General features: G+C 42.2%; 2 protein-coding genes across 2 annotated transcripts in view; both read right to left on the reverse strand.

Annotated features, from left to right (window-relative positions):
* The window catches only part of vcanb (versican b), a gene marked incomplete at its 5' end in the record, with an annotated part of 48,077 nt that extends 36,435 nt beyond the window's left edge, over positions 1-11,642 (reverse strand). The window contains 5 exons of the mRNA XM_079659988.1: positions 1,726-2,919; positions 9,659-9,955; positions 10,724-10,851; positions 11,274-11,448; positions 11,627-11,642. Of these exons, the coding sequence (XP_079516114.1) occupies positions 1,726-2,919; positions 9,659-9,955; positions 10,724-10,851; positions 11,274-11,448; positions 11,627-11,642 (1,810 nt within the window). The remainder of the gene's footprint in view (positions 1-1,725; positions 2,920-9,658; positions 9,956-10,723; positions 10,852-11,273; positions 11,449-11,626) is intronic.
* A 1,388-nt stretch (positions 11,643-13,030) lies between these two features.
* Positions 13,031-19,853, reverse strand: part of LOC307025491 (versican core protein-like) — an 82,976-nt gene continuing 76,153 nt past the window's right edge. The window contains exons 2-5 of the mRNA XM_079660215.1: positions 18,103-18,169; positions 16,092-16,149; positions 14,341-14,427; positions 13,031-14,023 (exon numbers count right to left, since the gene is read on the reverse strand). Of these exons, the coding sequence (XP_079516341.1) occupies positions 13,542-14,023; positions 14,341-14,427; positions 16,092-16,140 (618 nt within the window). The 5' untranslated portion in view covers positions 16,141-16,149; positions 18,103-18,169 and the 3' untranslated portion in view covers positions 13,031-13,541. The remainder of the gene's footprint in view (positions 14,024-14,340; positions 14,428-16,091; positions 16,150-18,102; positions 18,170-19,853) is intronic.

Genomic DNA, 19,853 nt, shown 5'->3' on the forward strand with positions numbered 1-19,853 from the left:
ATATTAATACAAAATGCAGATAATAAAGAGGTATTTCTTGCTCCCGTAGCGAAACAAAGAGTCGACCCAGAGATCATTAATGTACCAACAGTTTTTGTAACTTTTTTAAGAAATGTACCAAAGTTTGTGTGGCTTTATATATTCCATTGACAGGCTTTGACAGGTTCCCCTCATTGATATTAAGTAAACTGAGTAACTTTGAGTGTTGATCGACCACAAAACAAGTCACGCTTAGTTTTGGGCATTTTAGAGACAAAGACGGTTCACTACAAAGATCAGCGACAGTGAAAATAACCATTTGGTTCAGCACTAAACTCAAATAAAGCAGCCGTATCTTAACTTGGCCAAACTAAATGAATAATATCATGATTTTAATCGTAAAAATCCAATAAAAAGTCACAAGTTTCCTAGATTCAAGGAATGTTTCTGAACCTTGACAAGCCAATACAATTTTCGGCTTCCAGAGACTAAAACATTTCTTTCTCTAGAGCGAAACAATGACTGGATTGACAGAAAATGTATTTATCTATACTTTCTGTAGTCTTTAAAGCAAAGGTACCAAGGTTTAAGAACAGTAACAGCCACTTCTCTCAGACATTATGGACCCCTGTGACCCCTGTGACCCCTGTGACCCCTGGTCCCATGCCTGATACAGACACATGTAGGGACTGTGTTTGAGAAGTTGTTAGTTACGGCTATTCAGGCAGCTCCCTGGAGAAAGGACAATTAGGGTCAAACATTAGTGGTTTGTTTGGCTCTCTCTACACAATACAAAGCCCTTTAGAGGAGGCTAATCCCCCCATGGGACCACCAGTCCCAGTGTGTCTTTGTGAGAAAGAGAAAGAAGGTGAAGTGAAAGAGTATTTGCTCTGATATATCTGACTATTCATGAGGCTGCGTTTCCCGCCTGGAGACTCTGGGATGTGTTTACAATACGCTGAGCGGGGGGATGACTGACTTCATAGCTTTTTCCACATCTGGCTCTGCTAAGTGTGTGTTTGTGTGTGTGAGAGTCTGTCAGCATGCACGACCTGTAGCTGTTTCCTAAGAAGACAACAAACAAAACCAAATCCGAAGCAGCAGCAGAAGTCCTCAACAGAACAGAAACAAAAATTGAGGTCGAGCAGAAAGATAAATACTCTCCGTGACAGATTCATCCGTCAAATGAGAAAGTATCAGCGGGGGAGGGGAACTACGTCAAAGTAAACATGATGGAAATATTAATATAGAGTCGTTTTGGAAAGACATGTCAAACAGAAGACTCTTAGGGTTAGGATTGGATTGTTGGGAAAACTGATTACTGTCCGCCATATCTCTACATCACTACGTCTGAGAACCCCACAGCATCTATACTGATGTTTAAAGAGTCTGTATTAACGTCATGGTCAATGTGTTAAACCAGTGGGTAATTAACTGTTAATCATATCAGAGACTGGCCATACCATTTACCACTTTGTTAGCCAAGAAGAAGCATTTGCTTTACAGTATAAAATACACAGTAAAAAACCACAGTTATACATCTGTTGAAAACACGAAGGAATTGAGGAATACACTTCCAGAACTGAGTGGAACACTTTAAGAAGTCTTTATTGAACAATGCCACGTCTCTTATGCTGCTGCTGCTGCAACACAACCATTTCCCAAATTGGGATCAATAAAGTTCTATCTAGTCCGATCTCTTATCTTAAGTATGACAGCAGTGGATTAAGTTTTCCTTTAACTCACCTGATCGGTTTCTGTCCTTCATGTCGACGATGATGAGATGGAAGGGCGTATTGCCAGAGGAGGACTCCCCGGCCACAGGAATGGCCAGCGAATGGTCGAGCTCAAACGTGGATGTCATTCCTGGGGTGACGTCCTCTTTAAAAACAACAGCGGGTTGCTGACCCCCCTCTATGCTGCTGGCTGGTACGCTTGGTTCAGGGGTGGGGGTCTCTGGAAGGAGATGCAATGGTCTCTCTGTGGTTTCTGGGGTGATTTCCAGAAGGGAACTTGGTCTCGTTGTGGTTTCCTCCCACCCTTGTCCCGGGGTCACCATCGCCCCACTGTAGCTTCCCTCACTGCTTCCTCCCTCCCCACTTCCACTGCCGGACCCCACTCTGCCTACCTCCTCCCCCCCATGGGAGATATCGAGTTGTGGAGGCTGCACGCGGGTGGTCGGTAACGGAGGCAGCTTCATGGGGGGCAAAGTGTCTCCTCTACTTGGTAACGCCTCTAATACGTTGGGGTTGAAAAGTGGAACGTCGTAGTCTATGAACATTGGAGTGGGGGTCCCGGGGGCCAGAGTCTGAGCGGAGGTGTGTTTGGAATATGTAACGGGATCTTCGGTTTGGGTTTCAGCTCTTTCTGGCATGAAGACTGGTCCGGGTGTTGGAGTGGTTCTTTCTAGGATGAAGACTGGTCCGGGTGTTGGAGTGGTTCTTTCTGGCATGAAGACTGGTCCGGGTGTTGGAGTGGTTCTTTCTGGGATGAAGACTGGTCCGGGTGTTGGAGTGGTTCTTTCTGGGATGAAGACTGGTCCGGGTGTTGGAGTGGTTCTTTCTGGCATGAAGACTGGTCCGGGTGTTGGAGTGGTTCTTTCTGGGATGAAGACTGGTCCGGGTGTTGGAGTGGTTCTTTCTGGCATGAAGACTGGTCCGGGTGTTGGAGTGGTTCTTTCTGGGATGAAGACTGGTCCGGGTGTTGGAGTGGTTCTTTCTGGGATGAAGACTGGTCCGGGTATTGGAGTGGTTCTTTCTGGGATGAAGACTGGTCCGGGTGTTGGAGTGGTTCTTTCTGGCATGAAGACTGGTCCGGGTGTTGGAGTGGTTCTTTCTGGGATGAAGACTGGTCCGGGTGTTGGAGTGGTTTTGGGGCGTTCAGTTGTATATTCATTGGGCATCATCGGAGGACTTGTAGTCGTTGGTTCGGGTAGTTTAGCTGCAGGAAAAGGAAACAGAGAAGAAGAAAGAGGGTTTAAAACCTCAGCAGTTTTCACCTTTTTGAAATTCAGACAAGAAGACTGTAATGCTTGATTTGTAATGATGTTTCTGAACCTGAAGAGTTCCCACATTTGTGGTTGCTAAGACTTATGGTTATTAAAGTATTCTCATTTTTCTATGAATTTAGTATTAAAGACGATTTCATTTTACTATTCTATTGAATTTAAAGCAGGTGTCTCAGACTCCAGGCCCGCGGGCCAGACGTGGCCCGCAAGACAGTTTCTCATGGCCCCTTTGTTGATATCATGTAATAGTGTTAATCTGGCCCGCGCGTTTACGTTTGCGCTTTATATTTCAATTCTATTTTTCCCGCTGCTGCTGCTGCTGGCAGGGAACTGCTGCGCGGAGTTCCCTCGCCCCTCCCCCCTCCGAGGGAACTCCGCCACACGTCAATCAAATGCGCGCAGCGGAATCAATCCAGAGTGATCCAAAAGTGACAGAGTGGAAACAAAATATATCGCCATGTCTTCCTCAAAACTTTCAGGGAAAAGAAAAATCGATGATGACCACAGAACGTTTCAGGAGAAGTGGGAGACTGAATATTTTTTTGTTGAGTAAAGGGGAAACGCAACGTGCCTTATATGCACAGAGAAAATCGCTGTATACAAGGAGTATAACGTCAAACGTCACTACTCAACTAAACATGCAGAGTATGCAAAATACCTGGGAGATGAGAGAGAGAAAAAAGTCACAGAGCCAAAAAATATTCTATGGAAGCAACAAAATCTCTTGAAGAAAGGAAGCAATGAGGCTGATTTAGCAGTCGAAGCTAGCTATATAGTGAGTGAGATGATTGCTAGGACCGGAAAGCCGTTTACGGAGGGCGAGTTTGTAAAAAAATGCACGTTGCAGGCTGCAAGTATAGTCTGTCCGGAAAAGAAGGGTCAGTTCAACAACATCAGCCTGTCAGCTAACACAGTGGCAGAGCGCATGTCTGACTTATCAAGTGACATATATGATCAGCTGTGCCACAAAGCCAAAGTTTTCCGTGCATACTCTGTGGCTCTTGATGAGAGCACAGACATCACTGACACCGCTCAGCTCGCAATGTGTGTCCGTGGTGTTGATGACAATTTTGAAGTGACAAAGGAGTTGCTTACAGTGAAACCAATGCATGGCCAGACCACCGCTCAGGAGATATTTCAGCAACTGTGTGAGGACATTGCGGATATCGGTCGGCCATGGAAGAGGTTTGTTGGAATCACGACGGACGGAGCGCCATCAATGACAGGGACTGGAGGAGGAGGGTGTGGAGGAGGCTATTGCTCTGCACTGCATTATCCATCAGCAGGCCCTTTGCAGCAAATGCTTGAAGTTTGACAATGTGATGTCTGTCGTTGTGAAATGCATCAACCATATCAGATCCAGGGGCCTAAAGGATGTGCTCTACTTCACAGAGGTACGTTGGCTCAGCAGGGGAAACGTCCTGAAGAGGTTTTTTGAGTTGAGAACAGAACTGAAAGTATTCATGCTGGAGAAGGGTGGGATGGCTGTTCCCGAGCTGAGTGATCCCAAATGGCTCATGGACTTAGCTTGTTGACATCACGCAGGAGCTGAATGCTCTGAATAAGAAGTTGAAGGGCCAGGGCCAGCTTGTTAGTGCAGCATATGACAATGTCAGAGCATTCTCTACAAAACTGATGTTATGGAAAGCCCAGCTCCCAGCATGCAAGGCTCTCATGGACAGGGGCACAGCATTCAGTGGTGAGAAGTATATTGATGCCATTGTGAAGCTACAGGAGGAATTCGATCAGCGGTTTGCAGACTTCAAGACACACAGAGCCACTTTCCAAATGTTTGCAGACCCCTTCTCCTTTGATGTGGAAAATGCCCCTGGTGTGCTTCAAATGGAGCTCATCGACCTGCAGTGCAATTCTGAGCTCAAAGCCAAGTTCAGGGAAGTGAATGAGGAAAGCAGACAAGCTGGGACAGTTCATGAGAGAATTGCCCCCCTCCTTCCCTGAGATTTCCAGGATGTGCAAGCGGACCATGTGCCTTTCTGGGAGCACATATATGTGTGAACAGCTCTTCTCCACCATGAACTTCAATAAGTCAAAGTCCAGGTCCAGACTTACTGATGCACATCTTCAAGACATACTGAGGGTTTCAACTGCTTCCTCCCTCAAACCAAATGTGGCTCAGCTGTGTGAGAGGAAGCGCTGCCAGGTCTCTACCAGCAAGAAAGAGCAACTGCACATAGTTATGTTGTGAAGAACAGTTCATGTTAAGAAGATGTTGAAGAAGTGTTAATGTTGTCTTTTTTAATAAATGTTTTGCGGAATACTTGAAGCGGCCCAGACTCTACGTCAAGCGGCCCCCAGGTAAATTGAGTCTGAGACCCCTGCTTTAAAGGATGTCACCTCTTCTGTATTAAAGTCAATCTTGTTTTTACACCTACTGAGGTTTATTCCATTTGGGTAGTTTATATTTTCACTGTTAGTTCTCTTTGAAATCCATCCCAATCGTGCTATGGGAGAAATATCTGCTGTCCTCGAGAGGTTTCTGCCATTACTACATGTCACTTAAAAATAGCTGCCTTAAAAGGTAAGAACTCGGCTAAAACTTGTGGTACGCTTTGGAAAGTCCCAAAAACAAAGTAACCTCGTTTGCCGCCGGCTGGCTGAAATACTGGTCCAGAAAAAGCCTCCAAAAAGATCAGAAACAACATGCTTTCAGAGTGAATCAGTACTGTTGTGACTCATTCAGAAAATAAACCAGCACTATCTGGAAAATGCTAATCATGGAGCCATCAGACTGCAGACTTTAAAAGGAAACAAAACTTAATTTTAGAAACATGAAGTAACCATGGTTTCAGAATAAAAACAGTTACTAATAAAAGGTCTCAGTGTGGCTGGACTCGTGTTATACGTTCAGTCGAGTTGTGCATTTCACTTATTGGTAATTATTTGTATGTTAATAGAAAGAGGATGAGACCCTGTTTATTTTGTCACACAGTGAAATTGGACCTCTGCATTTAACCCATCAGAGTACCGCGAGCAGTTATTTTAAGACGGTGGGGGTTCGGATGCTTGCTCAAAGGCACCTTGGCAGTGACCCGTCCACACTGGTCCAATCGGGACGTGAACCCTCGTTGAAAGTCCCTACAGACGGTAATGCAATTGGGCCAACAAAAACACAAAAAGTATACATTTAAAAAATATATATTTAAAACTATTTCTAAAAATGTTTTTTATTAATTAATGCATTATGTTTTTAATAATATATATATATTAAAAAAATGTAATAAAAATGTAAATAACTATATATTTTGTATTTGTTTATTAATGCATTTAATTAATGACGTAGTGGTTTCCTCTGGTCTCCATCCCACTGTCTAATTGAATCCTCTCTTCTATTCTAAGTGATATCGTGTTGTGTTTCTGTCTAACGTTGACTTCTCAGTCGTCTTCTTAAATCCTGAATGCATCTTTCTCTCCGAACACGTTATTTACAGCAGACCATAAGGCTTTCGTTTCTGCAGCCACAGATTGACATCTCGTTATGATGGGATACATAGGAGAGGAAGCTGAACAAACAGCTCTCTGTGTGCAGCTGACCTCATGCAGTCCTGGGGGACAAAATGCTTCAGTAAACGCCACGTAACTCCCTCCCTACCTACGGTGCCGTTAGGCGGGGTTCCCTTTTCTGTTTCCCCCTCCTCAGTACGAGCGCTTCTGCTGACTTCATGCTTCTTTATACCTCTCCACTTCATCTCAGGAACACATATTGTACTTTGACAGATACAGGACAAGACACAACTGTGATTATGCATACAAATACTTAACCAGGGTTTTCTAATCGTTTTTGCTTGCAACCTAAACCTGCTAAAATACCATCCAAATGCAACACGAACAAAAATCTACTTTTAAATGAAGCAAGAGGAACTTCAGACATTAGGAGGACATAAATAAGCCCATTTATATATCATGTAACAACATGACATTATTATTATTATTATTATCATGTATTTATTTAATATATATAATATATTTTTACTTTTTCGAAATATTTTATTTATTTTTAAATGTTTAGTCCATTTGGATTTAAGGAAAATGATAAGCCATGTTTTTTCTTTATCCACTCTTTAGCTAAAAACGACATTAAGTCAACACAGAAAACCATATTTGATGTAACCTCCCCCCCCCCTCTCTCTGGAGGTGTTTCCAGACTCGCTCTCAGGGGGTTTCTGCTCTATATCCTGCAGACCCCTACCCAGAAGTGAGCTCATGTGTTTGGGGGGCTGTGGGTCCTTAGACTGTCACTAACTGTACATTAACCAAAGCCCAACAACCCCCCCCCCCCCCCCCCCCCCCCCACAGGTCCTGAAAGTACCTTCACTTTCTGCTAAACCTGTTTGCAGTTAAATCATCTGCAAAACATCACACTGAAGAATACTGAAGAATACTGCAAGCACTAATGACCAGGGGAGTAGGAGTACTCAGGTCTTGTTCTTGAGTAAAAGTAGAAGTACTCAGATCTTGTTCTTGAGTAAAAGTAGAAGTACTCAGATCTTGAACTTGAGTAAAAGTAGAAGTACTCAGATACTGTTTGAGTAAAAGTAGAAGTACTCAGATCTTGAACTTGAGTAAAAGTAGAAGTACTCAGATCTTGTTCTTGAGTAAAAGTAGAAGTACTCAGATCTTGAACTTGAGTAAAAGTAGAAGTACTCAGATACTGTTTGAGTAAAAGTAGAAGTACTCAGGTCTTGTAGTAAAAGTAGAAGTACTCTGATCTTGTACTTGAGTGAAAGTAGAAGTACTCAGATCTTGTACTTGAGAAAAAGTAGAAGTACTCAGATCTTGTACTTGAGTAAAAGTAGAAGTACTCAGATACTGTTTGAGTAAAAGTAGAAGTACTCAGATCTGCTACTTGAGTAAAAGTAGAAGTACTCAGGTCTTGTACTTGAGTAAAAGTAGAAGTACTCAGATCTTCTACTTGAGTAAAAGTAGAAGTACTCAGGTCTTGTACTTGAGTAAAAGTAGAAGTACTCAGGTCTTGTACTTGAGTAAAAGTAGAAGTACTCAGATCTTGTACTTGATCAAAAGTAGAAGTACTCAGATCTTGTTCTTGAGTAAAAGTAGAAGTACTCAGATCTTGTACTTGAGTAAAAGTAGAAGTACTCAGGTCTTGTACTTGAGTAAAAGTAGAAGTACTCAGGTCTTGTACTTGAGTAAAAGTACTCAGATCTTGTACTTAGTAAAAGTAGAAGTACTCAGATCTTGTTCTTGAGTAAAAGTAGAAGTACTCAGGTCTTGTACTTGAGTAAAAGTAGAAGTACTCAGGTCTTGTACTTGAGTAAAAGTACTCAGATCTTGTACTTGAGTAAAAGTAGAAGTACTCAGATCTTGTACTTGAGTAAAAGTAGAAGTACTCAGATCTTGTTCTTGAGTAAAAGTAGAAGTACTCAGGTCTTGTACTTGAGTAAAAGTAGAAGTACTCAGATCTTGTACTTAGTAAAAGTAGAAGTACTCAGATCTTGTTCTTGAGTAAAAGTAGAAGTACTCAGGTCTTGTACTTGAGTAAAAGTAGAAGTACTCAGATCTTGTACTTGAGTAAAAGTAGAAGTACTCAGGTCTTGTACTTGAGTTAAAGTAGAAGTACTCAGATCTTGTTCTTGAGTAAAAGTAGAAGTACTCAGATCTTGTTCTTGAGTAAAAGTAAAAGTACTCAGATCTTGTTCTTGTGGGTTTTTCTTCTGTCTGCTTGTTAACGTAGGAAAACAATGTACCCTGTGACTTTACACCAGTGTTAACGATGACGTCTATGTGTGTTTGGTTTGTCTCCAGCTGTGCAGCATTAGGGACTCTCTCTCTCTCTCTCTCTCTCTCTCTCTCTCTCTCTCTCTCTCTCTCTCTCTCTCTCTCTCTCTCTCTCTCTCTCCCTCTCTCTCTCTCTCTCTCTCCCCCTCTCTCTCCCCCTCTCTCTCCCCCTCTCTCTCTGGTCCTGTGTTCGAGGGACTTTCCCCTCATAAAGGACAGCGTGTATCCTGCTGCTGTTTGTCCTCTCGTCTGGACCTCTAAACAGCTGTTCTTGCTGCAGATAGTTATTGAATTGCTCTTTGTACTGTGTACAGTCTTATTATTATGCTGCTGTGTTATATGTCTTAATGTATTTCTGTAACTCGGGCACAACAATTTCCTTCGGGATAAATAAAGTCCTTTCTTATCTTACCTCTTATTTTTAAGTCAATTAATTCAACTGGTATTTGAATGGACCGAAGCCAGTGGGAGAACAAACCACCGTCTCTTTAAGAAGCAATCTAATCTTGCCACTGCCAAAGACACATTTCCATGATATGTTTTAATACGATCTGAATCTGAATCTTGTGACTTAATGAGTGAAATGTCTCAGGGATTTGGACTTTTGGAAATGGGTGAGCCTGCAGAAAGGTGGAGCACGACACTAAGAGACAAACAGCTAAATGTGTAGCTACAAAAAGCGCTGAAGAACAAAACAAAATCTGTTTGTTTTTGTTCTAAATTCACATTTTTCTATACTCGATTTTTACTGGATTTTGCTCAAATGTCATGCTTTTTTTCAAGGCTCAAACTTAGTGTGTTGTGTTGAGACCCTCTTGCACTGTTGTTGGCCATTGACGTCCAGACCAGCTGAGTGCTGACTCATTACCAGGTTTGTTTCCTGCCCCTCTATCTCACCTGTGTGTGTTTCCGTCTCACCTTTAAAGCAGTAGAGTCCGTGCTTGTCCTGGGGGTCTGGGAAACCCGTCTGGTTCTGGTGTTTGTAGAGCGTGCGGACCCCCAGCTGGCCCCCCCCACACTGCGGCAGCGGCACGGTGACCGGGTGTCGAACGCTGCCGTCCGACAGCCAGCCGTAATCACAGCGGTTGAATCCGGATCTCCAGGCGGCGAACAGCTGACCCGGAGAGGCCAGAACAGAGCCGAGAGAGAGGCAGTGGAGTCTGGACTCCTGCAGAGAGAGTTTCTGACTGAGGGAGGGGGGGAAGAAGAGCTCGCCTGAGGGGGGAGAGAGAGGAAGGGTTACGACGTAAGATTTACGGAGTTAGAACATTTAGGAATGTTTTGAAAAATAATTTGAAATATTTATTTAAAAAAACAATATTTGGAAAAAAGTGTGAACATTTTGACATTTATATTAAAAAAATATATGTATTTTGATTAAAGGCTTGAAATGTTTCTCTTTTTGAATAGTTTAAAAGAAATACATTTAAAAAAATACTTTTTTGTCAGAATATTTAGAAATAGCAAGATTGTAAAAAAAAAAAAAAAAAAATTGGGGTAAAAAGTTGGAACCTTTAGGAATATTAAAAAAAAGAAAAATACCAAGTTCAATAATATATTTTAAAAAATAGGATATTGTACTTGAGTAAAAAAGTTAAAAATATATCTTTGGAGAAAACTTCGAACATTTTGGAATATTTTGATTTTTTTTTTTAAATATTAAAACATTATATAAGAAAGTTGGAAAATGCTGCATCGTCTTCGTGTTTGCTTCTCTAATCCATCTTATTGCATTGTGTGTGTTTGTTCTTATGCTTGAATTTATAAATGTTTAGACACAATTGTTTACTTTATACTTTTACTCCAGCTTCAGTAACTATAGCTACTTTACAAATACCAATACTAATAAAGTAAGGAATTATGATATTTACTAATCCTAACTTCTACTTGTAACTGGTTGTTTCTAAACTTTAGTATTTCTGCTTTTACTGCAGTTAATATCTGAGCACTTCTTCCATCTCTACTTGTACTTGTACTCTTTACCGTGTAGTTTGTCCACGTAGCAGTACACGTCGTATTTCTCCTCCGGCTCTCTCAGGCCGTACGTTCTGATTCCGGGTCGATTCAGAAGATTTCCTGCACAGCCGGGACGAGGCTCGACTATCGGGTAACTGGGGAGTAAACAAACAAACAAACAATGAACAGATAAACAACACATGAAACCTCCAGTCTATAATTGACTTTCATTTTGTGAAAAAAGTCAAATTTTGAGAAAAAAGTCAAATTTGTGAAAAAAGTCAATTTTTTTGAAAAAAGTCCAATTCTGAGAAGCTGACAGTCAAAACTGAAGAAAATATAATACTAGTACTAATAATAATACTAAACTGAACAAAAAGAGTGAAATAAAGTGTATCTGTGTCAGAATAAAAACGATGGATCTTTATATTACAAAATACTTAAAAGAAGTGTTTGTGTGTTGGAAACAGATTCAGATTTCTTAATTTTAGATTTTTACTCATCATAAAACATGTGGAAAAAGACTTGCAAAGACACAGAGGTCTGGTGTTTATGTGAAGTAGTTTAGTGCCCCCACCTGACGGTCTGGTCGGAGAGCCAGCCGGCGTCACATTGGTCGAACCCGTCCTCGAACGCAGCCTGCAGTTGACCCGGTGAAGCGATGGTGGCGCCGGCGTGTGCACAAGCCTCCCACGGCTGAAAGGAAGTCCAGCGTGTAGCGGCTGATGTTCGCCCGGTAGTGGAAACAACGCCTGCGGAAACACCAAGAAACACAGTCAGAGAGAGAAGCTGGGAGAAAGGCTTAGAGTCCAAAGGTTCATGAAGGAACTCTTAAATAGACCCACAGATTCAGGGGATAATCTTAAAGGCATATATTACAGGTCTCAGATATATACAAATCATGTCTATGAAGTGTTTTGCTCAAAATACCAAACAGATCATGCATGTTGGACATCCACCATATCCCTCTATTTCAGCCCTGTTACTAAAGTGCTGATTCTGGGTCATCTACGGACTTTTGCAGCAGCTTTTAGGTGGCTACAGGCACGTGCACACATAGACATCAAAGTGGGCCCTTCCTCCAGAGAAAGTGCCCTTTTTATGGGGTGCTTTAAAAAAAAAAAAAAGTTTTATTTCAATATTTTTTTAATTATAAATGAATATATATCTATTGCTTTTTGGGCACAGTTTCCCTTTCTATAAATATATTGATTGAATACAAATAAAAATATCGGGTCGGGAGATTAGACTGAACGTTTTCTTGAAAACATGCAGCAAAATAGACCAAAATCAAATACATTTCAACTTTTGAAGCTTCTGAAGCTTTCAGTGGAAGCGTCAGCCAATCAAATCATATGCTAGTACAAGCTCTAGCCAATCAAACCGCTGCTTGTGTGTCAGGGGCGGGAGATTCATGTGATTGGTTGTTGGTCGAGCTTCAGACACGCCCGCCGGCAAGCTTTTTTTGAAGCTGTAGTGTGGACGGGCCGTGAGTGTGTGTGAGAGGAAGTCCGTGGATTGGTCAATTTGGACCAATCAGCGGGGACTTAACGTAACGGCTCCGCGGACGTAACGTAACGGCTCCACGGATTGGTCCATTTGGTTCCGGGTACGGGTTGACATCATGCGTACCCGGAAGAATCAAATGGACAATGACGTATTTTCAACGAGTTGTTTTGGGGAGGTCTTCTCTGTGTTACGGCCCGTCCACACACAGGCATGAAAAAGATCTTTCAAAGCTTCGCCCATTCACTTGAATGGGGTGACGTAGAAGATTTTTAATCTTCGCCGAACTGCATTGTGGGGAGCTGAGCATGGCTTTGCAAGCATCGTGAGCATCAAGAGTTGAGAAATGTTCAACTTTTGATGCTCCCAATGCTTGCGAAGCTGGCATCAGCCAATCAAATCCCGTTTATTCAAATCTCGCCAGTGCAAGCGGGGAGGGCCAGACCGCAGTTCATTTCCTCATATTCCAAACGAGAAATTACGGTAGCAAATCACCCGGTTCTTTACGACCAGAACTATTTACCGGGATACAAACCGGAGGAACCAGGCATGGAGGGAGGTGGCAGAGACAGTGGGGGAAACTGGTAGGTTTTCGCCTCTTTGGAGATTTTATATCCAGTTTACTTCGTTTTAACATTGCTATTGCTTCGTATGTGGGGGCGGGAGATTCATGTGATTGGTTGTTGGTCGCAAAAAATCGCCAAGCTTCAGACACGCCCAGCAGCAAGATTTTTCAAGATCTTTTGCATGCCTGTGTGTGGACGGGCCGGTAGAGTTTTACGGGTGATAACCAGAAAAGCATGACATGGGACCTTTAACTTTTTAGAGTGTCCTTTTTCTCAATTTAGCTCCTGCCCCCCGAAATGTCTGTGCACGTCCCCGGGTGGCTATGATATGAAGAAAGCTGAAGATAACGTGGAAGAAATGAATAAAGACTGTCCTTTTCTCCGTCCTGCTCTACCTGCATTACACATATATCATTATTACAGTTTCCTGAATGAACCGGAGACCTCCAGTTAACGAACGGAGCAGAATCTCAGTCGTTTGTCCGTCATCGTCCTCAGAAACACAAAGCTGTCATTAGCTCCTTTATTCCCCTCTGGACGGACGGAGGAGTTTTATTATCGTCCGGGCAGAGGAAGTGAATGGAAGTGAAATAGAGAGTTGTGTGTCTGCTATAATGAGTCTTTGTGTGTTTGTGATGCACAAAGAGTCCTGTCAGAGTTCATGTGGAATCTGTGGGAATGTGTGGGAGAGACCCGGGGTTTCCACTGGAAGAAGAACCCGGAAAAACACTTGATATTAACTACCGTTTCATAAGTGTCGAAAACACAGGAAATCAAGATGATATTATTTGAATCCACCGGTGGGGCGTTAGCTGACGGGGTGTTTTTAGGGTGCGTTTGTTTCCCTCACCAGTGACGCTGAGGCTGACGGTGTGCTGCGTCTCCTCCAGGCCGCGCGTCACCTGGCAGCGGAACAGCCCGGCGTCGCTGGCCCGCAGCCTCTCCAGATGCAGGGAGGCGTCACCCACCGAGAGCAGGTGAGACGCCACAGACACCCTCCCCATGTAGTCCTGCCCCACCTTCACCGCCCCGCCCTGCGCCACCAGCAACAAATCCTCCCCGGACGCATCCAGCTTCGTCCACTTGATCCTCAACTCCTCCTGGGGGCCGGGGGTGGGGGTGAGGGGGAATGCAGGGAGGAGAGGGGGAGACGTGGGAGACTCAGTGGTGTGGGGGGGGATGGAGAAGAGGCAGGGAAGCACCACCCGACCCGCCAGAGAGCCGGAGGCGTGCATCTGCACCGAGGGAGGGGGCACTGCAACACAATGTTTACATTTTGGAATGATTATTTCAAGTCTTTTCATTTGTGATGTACAATGCCATGTCTTTTTATGCTGCAACGCAAACATTTCATCTTACAACAGCAGCCATCAGTGGGTGAAGATGTTACAGGAAGACTAATTGATTAATTGGCAATGATGATTCGATGATGATGATGATGATGATGATGATGATGATGCACGACTGCTTCATGAACCGGCTCATAGTGAAACACCATAGTCAGTCCTCTGATCACCTGCGTTATCCAGGTGAGAATCACGCTCTGTTCTAGAGTAAACCGTAACAGCTCACCTGTGACAATACTTCTTAAGACCCTTAACCCCTGCTGCTGGGCCCCGGAGACCCCGTCCACAGAGCTGGAGGGCTGATGCAGCAGATCTGTCAAGAGAGAGAGAGAGAGAGAGAGAGAGAGGGGACACATTCACCTTCAACAAACACATGATGACATGATGTCACAGATTATTTCAAAAAGTCAAATTGTCAAAAATCAAACTCAAAAAAAGTTAAATTTGGAGGAAAAAGTCTACATTTCTATAGACGTGTGAAATGGGTTCCGGAATTCTACGTTGTTTTGTTTTTGTTGTCAATTCCGGAATTGTGCGTTGGCCACGCCCACTTTCGTTTTTACCGTAAACTCCCCCCACTTTCACTTTAATGTAAACAAACGAAAATCGCTACATATATCTAAAGACCCTGACACACCAAACTGACACCAAAGAACAGGTCCCGACGGACCCGACTGTTGTGTCGCCTCACGTCTCCTGCGTCATCGACGGCCAGACATCTATCGACGGCCAAAATCGGCTTGGTGTGTCAGGGCCTTAAGGTGCGGAGACGAACCAAAAAGCCTCTTGAAGGTGTATAAAAAAAAAGGACAGGAGGTCGGTCATTTTGGATTTGGCAAATTGAAAAACGAATGGATTTTACCCGATCGACTCCATGCCTCAACAGCTCTACGCCAAATCTGAGATCTAGCCATATGCGGTTTCCATGGCAACGCATCCCTCGCCCTAAAACACGATGTTGTCAGAACTCTTAGGAAAATCGTCAAAATGGCACCAGACCTCAGATCATTGCTAATGGTCCAGCCCTCAACATGTCTATATGACAATTGTGAGGTTCGCTAAAACGCCGTTGCCATGACAACACATTACTCGCCATGAAAAACGTTTTTGCTATAACTTCTATGAAAATGGTCAAAAAGTAGTCAAACTTCACATGTGTACTAACAGTCCAGCAGTGAAGATAACTAAGTGTCAGTTTTGAGATTTCGTCAAATACCGTTGCCATGGAAACACAATGCTCGCCATGAAACACGGTTTCTCATAACTCCAGTGGACATGCTCCGAACAGCTAAAAAATTCACAGGTTTGGTGACGATGCGGCCCTCAACAGGTCTAAGCGTATTATGGGGTGTCATCAAATGCCGTTGCCATGGCGACAGATCACTTGCCATCAAACACGATGTTTATGTTACTGCTGTAACTCCCATGTACGTTGTCCGATCGGACTGACACTTCCCACGTTTGCCAACGGCCGATTCCTCGAGACACCTGCCTCGGAGACCCGCTCATCGCTATTTGCAGCTTTAATTATTATTATTATAATTTTTTTATATTTACTATTCTACTTTACTTTTTTAATTTGTGCTGTATTTTATTCCTTATCTTTTATTTCTATTTTCTTATTTGTATTTTTTTTTTATTATTTACTTTTATTTATTTTATTATTTATTTCCAAAATTGTCATAAATTACCCCTGATTCTGATTGCTCTGCATGTCTCCTTATTACTCAAGCATCTCTAACATGCGTGTGTCTGCGTGTGTGTTTGTGAGTGTGTGTACTTGTGCGTATATGTGTGTTGGAGTAATATTCACTTTCCACTTCGTCAGACTTGGAACTGAATGTGAGTGTGGTGTGTTTTAAAATCTACATCAGAGAGAGAGAGAGAGAGAGAGAGAGAGAGAGAGAGAGAGAGAGAGAGAGAGAGAGAGAGAGGAGAGGTGATGTAATGTTTTGGATGGATGCAGGATGGACTCACCTTGAGCGAAACTCAGACTGAGCGAGCAGAGCAGGAGGAGAGGAATCATCTCAACAACCTGCACAGAAACAAAGAACAGGAAGTGATATCGTTTATAAAAGGAGAAATATATCAACTTCTGATCGGTGTTGTGCAAACACAGGAAGAGAATTAAGTACTTTGACCCAATTCTGATATTCAAGCTAAACTTTAAAAGGTCAACTATAATGCAAAATCCTCTTCTTCATGTCTGCTCTACTTAAACATGTGTCCCTCTGTGTTAAGAGATTCTGAAAGTGTCAGGAACAAAGACCCGTCTCTTTCTGTCCTGACCCATCTTCATAAAAACCTGTCTCAAAATCAGCTGATCAGATTTTGGTCACTTTGTGATGTCATAATGTTTTTTTCAGTTGAGTAACCATTAGCCAATCAGCAACCAAGGTAACCCCCCCCGCCCCCCACCTTATCACCTGAATCTCCTCCTAGAGCACCATTGTGTTTTTTAAACCAATCCTCTCTCAGAGGGGCGTGGCCAGCAGTAGCTCATTAGCATTTAAAGCTACAGACACAGAATCAGCACTTTTGAAACAGGGCTGAAACTGAGGGGATTATGGGATGCTGCAATGATCTGTTTGGTGTTTCAGCCAATCAAAGACATGTTCTGTATATATAAGAGACCTGGAATGTATTGTTGAAAAAGAGTCTAATAGGGGACCTTTAAGAGAATTTATCTCAGTATTTTTTTATATTTGGTGCTTCTAAACAATTTTGATATAAACAATATTTTCCTCTTTCCTCCCCACCATTATTATCCAAATATTTGCCATGTCAGAAATGTCCCATTTGTTCAGAGACGCCTCCTGCCTCTCTGAACAGCTGTTTCTGTCAGCCGTTTCCTAATGCTTCGTCATGATTGGCTGCACACCAGCTGTGATGTCACAGATCCTGCAGGTACGTCCAGGTGTTGAATTGAGATTCAAAGGTCGGAGAAACGTACTACTTCTGCAGATTGGAATCTAATTTAGTTCATAGTAATTGAACTACATTTTACTGATACATTTTCTACACTTTTACTGAAAATTTCACAAAATAATTTTTTTAACATTATGTATATTATTTTATGATACAAAAAAATTACACAGTAACACATCTATACAAATAATGTAATATTATAATATCTAATACACTGACCGAGACAAAGGTCTTTAAGTACTTTTTACTGACATTTTATGCATTTTTACTCAAAAGTTACAGGAAAAAGAAACATGTTCTTTATTATTTAATCTATTAATATTTGTTTTTACATGATAAGAAATGTGTAAACATTTTTAAAAGTTGCAGAAAATAACCCCCTTTCGTTTATCTGTGGATTATTTCGTCATTAATCAATAAAATGTCTTATATTAAAATATAAACTGTTTCTTACTAAAGTCAAAGCAAACAAATACATGATTTCATCTGACTGATAAGGGAAGCAGAGAATACATGATGTTCAACACATCTGCTCATTACATTCCTCGTAGTAGTTATTAAAGCTTTACATCTGAGTAATTCTGTCATTGTGATCGTTTGTCAGTGCTGTATGTTTTTGCATATATGTAGACATTTTATATATTTACGTATTTAAGGAGTATGTTGTTGCTCTAGCGCTCTTTTTATGCATTAACAAGTGTTACGCCCCTCTCTAGGGGTTTTATCCTGTTTTAAAAGACTTTTTATTAAAGTGTTTTTAGAGCCCAGCTGCAGCAGATCAGCAGCTGGGCTGATAAAGATTATCAGCTGATCAGGAGGTTAAACTGCCAGTGGATTTAATTGGATTTAAATGGTCCCAAGTGTCACTTTTATCAATGGGAGTCTTATCGTTTCGTTTTATCACTGTGGGAACATTCCTGCCCCCCAAAAACGGCTCCCCCGGAGGTAACACACGTGCAGATGCAGAAAGAAATTCGAATAAAGCGCAAAAACATTCGACAAGAAAACATTTTGACACATTTTAAAAGTTTAAGAGACAGGTACAAAAGCCACATCTTACCTTGAAAAAATTAAAAACTAAACTAAATCCAGCTGCTCCTGTTGGGTTATCACTTGAACACTTTCCGAAAAAAGAGAGAGATCTCCAGACAGAAGTCCCCGTTGAGACTGTGGTTTCAGCTGCTCCTCTTCCTCAGCTCTGCAGCAAGTTCAAATCCACCGCAGATCCGATGTATCCCCGACATAAGAGAGGACCCCGCCCCCAAAAATATACCGCCCAGTGCGGGGAGAGAGAGAGGGAGAGGGGGAGGGCTGGAGGAAGTGAGACTGGGGAAAGCCAGAGAGAGAGAGAGACATTCAAGGGGAACTCCTCATTAAGGTAAGAGGCATATCATCTGATGATGTTCAGGTGTATATCAGTATGTAGTGTCTCTACTTTAAAGAGTCCTCTCCTGCTGATGTTCAGGTATCAGTATGTAGTGTCTCTACTTTAAAGAGTCCTCTCCTGCTGATGTTCAGGTGTATATCAGTATGTAGTGTCTCTACTTTAAAGAGTCCTCTCCTGCTGATGTTCAGGTGTATATCAGTATGTAGTGTCTCTACTTTAAAGAGTCCTCTCCTGCTGATGTTCAGGTGTATATCAGTATGTAGTGTCTCTACTTTAAAGAGTCCTCTCCTGCTGATGTTCAGGTGTATATCAGTATGTAGTGTCTCTACTTTAAAGAGTCCACTTCTGCTGATGTTCAGGTGTATATAGTATGTAGTGTCTCTACTTTAAAGAGTCCTCTCCTGCTGATGTTCAGGTGTATATCAGTATGTAGTGTCTCTACTTTAAAGAGTCCTCTCCTGCTGATGTTCAGGTGTATATCAGTATGTAGTGTCTCTACTTTAAAGAGTCCTCTCCTGCTGATGTTCTGGTGTATATCAGTATGTAGTGTCTACTTTAAAGAGTCCACTCCTGCTGATGTTCAGGTGTATATCAGTATGTAGTGTCTCTACTTTAAAGAGTCCTCTCCTGCTGATGTTCTGGTGTATATCAGTATGTAGTGTCTCTACTTTAAAGAGTCCTCTCCTGCTGATGTTCAGGTTCATATCAGTATGTAGTGTCTCTACTTTAAAGAGTCCTCTCCTGCTGATGTTCAGGTGTATATCAGTATGTAGTGTCTCTACTTTAAAGATTCCTCTCCTGCTGATGTTCAGGTGTATATCAGTATGTAGTGTCTCTACTTTAAAGAGTCCTCTCCTGTGATGTTCAGGTGTATATCAGTATGTAGTGTCTCTACTTTAAAGAGTCCTCTCCTGCTGATGTTCAGGTGTATATCAGTATGTAGTGTCTCTACTTTAAAGAGTCCTCTCCTGCTGATGTTCAGGTGTATATCAGTATGTAGTGTCTCTACTTTAAAGAGTCCTCTCCTGCTGATGTTCAGGTGTATATCAGTATGTAGTGTCTCTACTTTAAAGAGTCCTCTCCTGCTGATGTTCAGGTGTATATCAGTATGTAGTGTCTCTACTGGGACATGTCTCCATGCTTTAATGTTAAAAACATTCTGCCATCAAGGCGAGAGAATCCGTCATGTGACGAGGAACAACCAATCACAGCCAAGAGATATTTTTACTTATGTAAACATTAGTGTATGCCTCGCATCCTAGGAAACAACAAATGAGCCAATCAGAGATCAGTTCAAAGTCACCTCGCACTGATGGTTTTAGACAACAGAGATCACACATACAAAGAATAACTTTCAACACACAAACAACACATTCACTGTTTAAGAATAACTTTCAACACACAAACAACACATTCACTGTTTA

The sequence above is a fragment of the Notothenia rossii genome, assembly GCF_949606895.1.
Source record: "Notothenia rossii genome assembly, chromosome: 11".
Classification (NCBI taxonomy): Eukaryota; Metazoa; Chordata; class Actinopteri; order Perciformes; family Nototheniidae; genus Notothenia; species Notothenia rossii.